Consider the following 8,964-nt stretch of genomic DNA (forward strand, 5'->3'; position numbering starts at 1 on the left):
TATATATATACATGTCTGTGTTAATATATAAAATAAAAATATTAATGATAAAATATTTTTTATATAAAATATATAATATAAGAAATTATATATATATATATATATATATATATTAGTTGTGTACCCGCGCAATGCAGCGTGAGCCATGAATTTTTTTAACGATTTTGAAGTTCCACTGGTTTTATAAGATAAGATTTAACGATGATATATGTTACAATTGGTCTTTACATATTAATACAATTTGAATAAATAAGAGTTATGGTTCCAATTATAGACTATCGATAAAAAAAATTGTATGACAGTCTAAAATCCAATATATTTAAAATCCAACATATTTAAACGACTCCACAAATGTGTTCGATTTACACCAAGATAAAAGAATCAAGAAACTTGAGTTTTAAGATAAACTCTCAAAACCAATAAAGAAAACTACAAATTTGACATATCATAAGCCATGAAAAAACCAAAAAAGATGGGTTTTATAATGAAATTTCAACTGCTTACCCTCTTTCTTGTCCAGAAACTCAGATTAAGGTTGAATTAATACATGTGTATATATATTTCAAAAAAAAACCCAAGAACATATTAATTTAGAACATATTATACAGTGCAATTTGGACAGTCTAACCCCAAAATATATAATATATATATATATATATATAAATAAATAACTATGACAGTATAAATCGTAAATATTAAAAATATTTTTCACTGTATATATAACATATAATAATATAATTAAGTAAAAAACTATTCAATATTGGACTCATTTCGAAGGTATTAACAAGACGATTATAATGGTGTAACTTGTTAAAATAAAAATGTATTTTTTAAACATGTTTTAATTGATATACGATTATGTATATTAATTTGATAAATGTTTAAAATGAAACATTTAAAAGTAAAAGACGTAAAGTAAATTAATTAACTAATTATAGAAGTATAAATTGTAAATTTAATTTAAATTTTAAAAAAATCGTTGTGAGAGAGTGAGTGTATGTGAGGAAAGGAGAAGGTGAAAAAGTGATATAAAGGGTATCTTAGTTATTTAGTATTTTAAGACTTTAAGACTTTTGTTAAATTTGATTTATAAGATAGTATAAATAATTATAGATGTGTATATTAATATGTAAAATAATAATAATAAAATATATTATATTTTGATTGATTTTGACTTTTAATCATGGTTCAAGTTTCAAAAATAATTTCACACCCCTATTAAGGGGTACCATTAGCACTCCCCTTTAATTTTCGTTATTATGTTTTTTCATAATTTTCGTCGTTATAAACTACGGATGTCATCATTTTCATTGAGAGAAAGGTTAATTTGAGAAGTGGTAAATGTATGAGAACTAAAGAAGTAATCATGATTTTTCATTTGATCAACATTTGTAGTTTTGACTGTGAAATATTTAATAATTTCTCGCATGAGTAAGCGGAAGAGAGAGAGAGAGAGAGATGCAGTTTTTTTTACTTTTACAAATTGACGGCAAACGGGTTCATATGTGAACCGTTAATTAATTCACATGTTAACAATTTAACTGATTTACATATGAACTCACAGATTCATATGAGAATCAGTTAATTAATTCATATGTGAATCACATGGGTTTGTATGTGACTCGGTTAAAATATTTCATATGTGAATTGCACGAGTTCACAGATGAACTCGTTTGCCGCTTATTTATAAAAACTACGAAACTAACCCCCAATATTTTTTTGGATAGCAGTAAATTTTGACCAGCTGTAACCGCAATTATTGACCAGTTAAATCCGATCTTAACTATAGGAAGGGATACAACCAATTTCGTTTCTTCCCTATTTTCGGACATAGAATCTGGTTATCTAACTTTCTAAAATGAATGTTTTAAAAACTAATTCCTCAAAATAAGAATAAAAACAAAATTAATTTTATTCTTAATTTAATTCACACTATTAAAAACGTGTAAGTGTTGCATTCATTTACGATAATTTAATGGATAATATTTAACAATAAGATTTAATTAAATTATAGAAAAATAAAAAAAAAACTAATTTTTTTTATTTTGAATGATTTAGTGCATAATTTTTTTTAAAGAAAAAATCATTAAACTTTCTCATTTTGAATGATTAAGTTATTAAACTGTTTTTTTAATGAAAAACTCATTAAACTTTCTCATTTTAAATGATTAAAATATAAATATTTCAACGGGTTTTTTTAACACCCTTATATAATTCATTGTTTAACAGAAAGGGTCAATAACTTGTTTTGAATGACCTAAAAATTCATATTCGAATCCCATCATGAATCACTATTAGTATGTCTTAAATCAACGATAAAAATTATTTTTTAAATCACGGATGTCTGCGTCAACTTGTACATACCTTGATTAATCTTAGTTTAATTAAAGAAACAGTCAGAAAAATCCTCAGTAGCTTTGCAGAACTCGTACCGCTATCCTCTAAAAATCCCCCCAAAACTCAAGTTTTATTGCTGGTTTAGCTAACTCACAAGGTTCACAATAAGATTTCACCATCTCAACTTTAGCTTCTAACGTCTTAAAAAAATCATCGTACAAATTACATAAAACACTGCATTTTATAACCATGTAATAAACCAAAAACCAGATTAAACAAATTAACGCAGCTGATAAATCTTACAAGGAGTAGGATTTGAGAACGATAAAATGTATGTAAAAATGATTATTTTTGCATATTAATTACTTGATTATATATTTGAAAAATAAATCTTGATGTAGAAAATGATGGCGGAATCCACACGGAGTATTTAATTTTGGTTGGATCCAAAAATGGGTTCTCATTATTAAACAAAGTGTTCTTGAAGTTGACAAGAAACTAACACAACCTCATTCTATTCATTCTTACATTTAACCCAAAAGAGTAACATTTAGGTGTCATAATTCCATCTAAAAACAAACCCCGTTTTGTCGGAATTTCATTCTGTTACCAAATAGCCATGAAACAAACACATACACGATCAACGGTATCTATCAAGATTCAAACTTGATTAAGTCATACAAAAGAGTTCATAATTATCGACCTTTTGTTTACAAGGTCATGGTCGTATTCAAGCAATCGTATCGGTTAAAGAAAGCAAACCCGAACGAAAAAGGAAAAGAGAAAATGTCAATGAAGCTAAGATAAGCTAGATCGTCTTATTATAAAGCTAAAAAAACAGTTAATTAAGTAAAAGCTCCGATCCACACGTGAGCAACAAACGAGTGAGAGAGAAAGCCAGCTCGCACTGATTGTGACAGTGATGAAAGTATCTGATCACCTTAATTATTAGTATCATACTCTCTCTCTCTCTCTCTCTAGAAATGAGCCTGCAATTTCTTGATCAGTACTGAAAACAGTAGCCATTGATGAGTGATTCTTGATGATAACTCAGACTGAACAAGCTTGATATGATTGCAGTGATCAGAGGGGATTGAATCATACTATGTAGGACTGAATCAGATCATCATATATACATTTATAACAGCTACAAGTACTATATATATTAGTTATTTTTGGCTTTTATATATAGTTTTAGGCCACCATTATTTTCCCTTTTTCTGGTTTTCTTGCCTTTTAAGCACCCCTTTAAACCCACCCTCTTCAAAAACTAGTATTTCTTTCAACCCTTCCCTCTTCATAATCTCTCTCTCTCCTCTCTCTCTCTCTCTCTCTCTCTCTCTCTCTCTAGCTCCATCTGCAGATAGCATGCCTGAATGTCCAGAGAAAGGTCCATCTCTCTCTCTCTCTCTCTCTCTCTCTCCCCTATATAGTTATATGAATCTTGATCAAACCATAACTCTCTTAATTGGTAGTCTTGAAACATCCATCATATGTCGGTGCTAAGATCTTGAAAGAGGTGGCAACTTTAACCTCTATAGCAAGTTTTTGATGGGAACAAGAACCCTAATCATACTTCATATTTCTTGGTGTTTTATTGATTAATTTTTGATGATCTGTGTTGAGTTTCTTAGAGATGAATTGGGTTTTTTTGTTTATCTAGGGAGAGATTTGATGAGATAGGGAAGAAGATCAAGAGAGACATCGATGCATCGTTTCAATTGGGAAGGAGACATATGTTAGGGCTTCCTGGAACCCTAAACACCATCACACCTTGTGCTGCGTGTAAGCTTTTACGCCGTAGATGTGCTCAAGAATGCCCCTTTTCACCCTATTTCTCCCCTCACGAACCTCAAAAGTTTGCCTCCGTTCACAAAGTATTTGGTGCTAGTAATGTCTCCAAGCTGCTCATGGTATGATTCAAGATTCATTTCAACTTGTTGGGACTTTCTCAAAATAGTCTCAAGATTATGAAGATTCATTTCAACTTGTTGGGACTTTCTCAAAATAGTCTCAAGATTATGACTTTGAATCTTGAAAGGTTTAATAGTAGTTTCTTGATGACAAAGATCTAATCTTGTTATGTTTGTTTATGCTATATTCACATGTGATGATAATTTAGGAAGTACCCGAGAATCAAAGAGCCGATGCCGCGAATAGTCTTGTTTACGAAGCGAATGTAAGGCTAAGAGATCCGGTTTACGGGTGCATGGGAGCGATTTCATCTCTACAACATCAAGTACAATCTCTACAATCTGAATTGAATGCAGTAAGAGCTGAGATTCTAAGATACAAGTATAGTGAAACCACCCATCATGATCATCATCATCATATCATTCCTTCAACTCATCATTTAGCTTTGTTTTCTACTGGTGCTGTCTCAGTCACACCACCACCACCACAACAACAACGGCCTCCACCGTCTCCTCTACCGCCGCCGCCGCCTCCTCCACCGCCACCTCCTCCCGCCTCCTCCTCATCTTCCATGTACACCCCGCCATCCACCACCACAGATTACAGCACCATCACCAACGATAATGTCTCCTACTTCGGTTAATAGCTATAATTTTTTATGCTTTTTAATTTTCATTCACATATATGATTCACCATGAATAATATAGGGATTCCATTAGTGATCAGCGGTGAGAGATGATGTTGAGTATATTTAAATATTTAATTATCATATATTTATGACAGAAATTAAGCCATCTGTATCATCTTTAGATTCTGTTAATGTATGACTTCTCAATTTTCAAATATTAAACCTGACTTTCTGTGTATATCAGCATTCTTAATTACCATTTCTTTACTGTAAATTGTACCTTTAGCTGTACAACTGGTACATATATATATATGGGTGCTTAATATAACGTGTACCCTTCAATCCAAATCGTTAAGATACAATATCTTGATATATAATTTCTTAATTATAATAAAATATATAAAAAAAAGGATTAATTAATTTAAATAATTGTTCTTTCTTCTTCATCATCATCAACACCCTATCTTCTCTTTTGTCTTCATTAGAGTATCATTACTGTCTCTTCTCTTTCAGAAAACCCTAACGATGGCGACGTATCGAATCCGATCATTATTCTATATGATGTTCAATTCTCTGATACAGAAGACGCCTTATAAGGATGTGACGGATTTGGTCTAAGGTCATGGTTGCTTGCAATGGTGGCATCTTACATAATTGTCCATATTCAATTGGTTTTACTGATTTCTTTAAGACTAGTTGCAGATTCCATTGCCAACTATAACCTTTTCCTACCCCCAAAAAAATCCCATCTTTTAAGACCATCTTAATTAGGGTTCTTTATAGATCTTGGTTCGTTCGAAACTACATGTTATCGAACCAGATTAAGCTTATAGAAACTAAGTAAAAGGGTTGTTTGATTATATACAAGTGTTTCTTGACTGCGTTAAGCCATTAAGTCAAAACGACTATATGGAATAAGCCCGGAACCCTCCCTATTAAGTCACTCGAAACAAACTCATTAATACTAGAAATGGCACATAAACAAACAGCTTAATTCATTCAGGGTTTAATAGAAGAAAAAAGGGTGGCTGCTTTGCTAATTAATCAGATTGTGATTAAATCTAATTAAGGAGTTAATTGTTGTTGAACATTTCAAGAATTAGTAATGTGAATGAATTAATGAAGCATTAATGAGCAATTATGAAGTGGTAATCAATGATGGAGTGTTAATGAAAATGGGCGTGCAGAAATGGGAAATGTTTGTAGAAGAATTAAAAAGGGGGTGTGTTGAGGTTGGCATGGCATCACCATCGATAACAACATTTACTGGTATTTTCTTCATTCCATGAACCATGTCAAGAGTGTATTATACTTCAAAACAATTCCATCGATCTTCCAAACCAAAGGGTTGTTTGGCAATTGCTGAATGATTAAGTGATCAGAATGATTAAGAGGCTCTCATGATATAGTGCAAATTGAAATATAATTGTTTGGTAATTGTATACAATGAAATCAGTGTTCTTAATGGTTAAAAGAGATCCAGAATACAAAATCATTCAGATGGTTTTAGAACCATTAAGAGGCAAAATTTTATTTTGTCAAACAGTTTTCACCTCTTAACGATTCAGAGGTTGCCTCTTAATGAAACTATTAAGAGGTAAAGAAACAACCCCTAAATAATGAGTCTACACCATTTTCCTCATTTAAATTGGTCTCCTTACCATTTCTCTCTCGAGTTGACCCAAATGTCACTACTTTCGCAATACTACGGACTTAGCTAAATATCAAAAATTCAATACAAATATGTAATTATGACGGCCAGGTAAGCATTTATGACGATAAACTAGTTGAATTTGACATTTTTTTAATGTCTTTTAGCTATTGCGGACATGAGTATTGTGAATGTAGTGACATTTGGGTCAATCCGGAAGAGAAATAGTGAGGAGCCCAATTTGAATGAGGGAAATTGTCATTTGAGATAATTTCACTAGAATTAATTGCGTTTAGTTTTTTACCCTAAAAGAATTCTTCCGTTCTTTACAGTAAATACATATTTCAAGACATGTCACAGTTTGTGTACGTCTCGACTGATCTCGGGTCCTTGAAATCTCCAGTGACTTTGCACAAGTTGAACTAGTGATGTACTAGGAGAATTCCAGATGAATGAATGTTATAAAGATCTGTAGTTGAAAATATATATAATATAACACAAATTATATTTTCTGAAAAAAAAAATTCTAGTCGTTATTCCGTCACTCAAGCTCCCTATCAATTTCCAAATTTCCTACGATTATATTTGTTTTATTAAAATACAAAAATAATAAAGAAAAGAAAAGAAAAATAAAAGAATTTATTACGATTAGGTGAAAGAGAATCCCTCTTTGTCAATTTACATCTGGGGAATGATGTTTCAAGACTCCCTAAAATCTAATGGCGTACCCACATGACCCTCCTTAATTATAAACTATTTATTTATTTTTATTATTATTATTATTTATTATTATATCTAAAGAATAGTAATCAAATAAAAAAACATAAAACAGTCTAATCATATGTGATTCTACATAGAAGTCATGAGTCAAGTTCCTCTCATCCTTATGCTGATCATGTTCCATAATCACATGTGATTTAACTATAATTTTTTTTATTTTGACCTTGTTCATCCCCTTCTTGTTATTTATAAAAGACTCTAAATATATATATATATATATATATATATATATATATAAAAGATGAGTGAATTTGTAATTGACTTAAAAGTAAATTTCCACCTGCATTGGTTAAGCACTTTGTGATAATAAATATATACGATGGATTGGGTTCATATAGTGAGAAGCATAAGAAGAGATTTTCATCCTTAAATCAATTCTAAATAAATGTCAACACTAATCAGTTGCACCGTAATGCACTCGGTCACTTCCTTTCTAAAATGCAATTTATAGGTGGACATGAGATTAAAAATGATCAAGAGTTTATATTTTTTTTTCTTACACTTCTCAGCATAATTTGCATTCTCATATGATCTTTCGTTTATATACGAGATCAAATATTTCATAAAATTTGGATATTTTTAAAAAAATAAGGAATTGACATATATAGCCCTATATTTTACAAGTATATAACCAGTAGTTATTTAAAAACAAATAAATAAAATAATAAAAAGGGACAATTTTAATAGATGTCATCTCTAAACTTTAAAAACTCATATTTGGTTCTTCATGTTTATCAATTCCTAATAGTTTCAGTCTCTCTATCTAACGGTCATTAACTTTTTCTGTTAAGTCCAATTAAATAACGGGTATTTTGGTAATTTTCAATGCTTACACTATATTAAAATACATTATAAACACATTATATTTTACAGTTCAAGCTGTAAAACAAGAAAAATATAATTTTTTTTTTCTATTTTCGTTTTTTATTTTGTAATGAAAATAGTGAAAATGATTACGATACACTTCATTTAATTGGATTTAACGGAGAAAGTTAATGACCGTTCAGATAGAAAGACTAAAACCGCTGGGAATTGACAAACATAAATGACCAACTTCAAGTTTTTAAAGTTTATGGACGATATTCGTTAAAAATTGCAAAACGCTAGAGACCAAAATTAAACTTTATTCTCTAAATAGTAGGAATTAGTAATCTCGAACTCGAGACTCAAGGGAAATACAGTCTGCAATTTTACCAACCAAACTAAGGGGCCGTTTACCAAACATTTACCCGGGCAAATGTTTGGTAAATATTCGGAAATCTAAAATTTGTGTCAAAAAGAGGAATCTAGAAGGATCTTAATTTGGGTTACGTATCAGCCCATATACACTTGGGCTTTGGGTTTTTTAAAAATTATTGGGCTTTAAGATCTCTTTCCTATTATTTGCTAATCATGGCCCATTGGGCCTATGTTGAAATTTAATTCATATATAAATTAGAAGAGTACTCGTGTAATGTAGCAAGACACACCTCGATTTTAATGTTCTATTTTATTATTTGTCACTGTCGATGTTATAATATGATTTTATATGTTTTTTAAGAAAGCAACAATGATTTTATTTTTAAATAAAATATAAATTTGAAAATATAATAAAAATTTGAAAAAATATATATCAATGTTAATATCAAATCAACTATTTAAAAGTTCTTATTTT

General features: G+C 30.3%; 1 protein-coding gene across 1 annotated transcript; it reads left to right on the plus strand.

The window, feature by feature from the left end:
• Positions 1 to 3,713: 3,713 nt before the first annotated feature.
• On the plus strand, positions 3,714 to 4,894 carry LOC112526752 (LOB domain-containing protein 15). Its single transcript, XM_025137166.1, has 3 exons — positions 3,714 to 3,727; positions 4,001 to 4,250; positions 4,460 to 4,894. Exons 1-3 carry the CDS (start codon positions 3,714 to 3,716, stop codon positions 4,892 to 4,894), a joined length of 699 nt encoding a protein of 232 aa, XP_024992934.1.
• Positions 4,895 to 8,964: the final 4,070 nt, after the last annotated feature.

This window comes from Cynara cardunculus (genome assembly GCF_001531365.2).
Source record: "Cynara cardunculus var. scolymus isolate 2C chromosome LG 1, CcrdV1, whole genome shotgun sequence".
In the NCBI taxonomy this organism is placed as follows: Eukaryota; Viridiplantae; Streptophyta; class Magnoliopsida; order Asterales; family Asteraceae; genus Cynara; species Cynara cardunculus.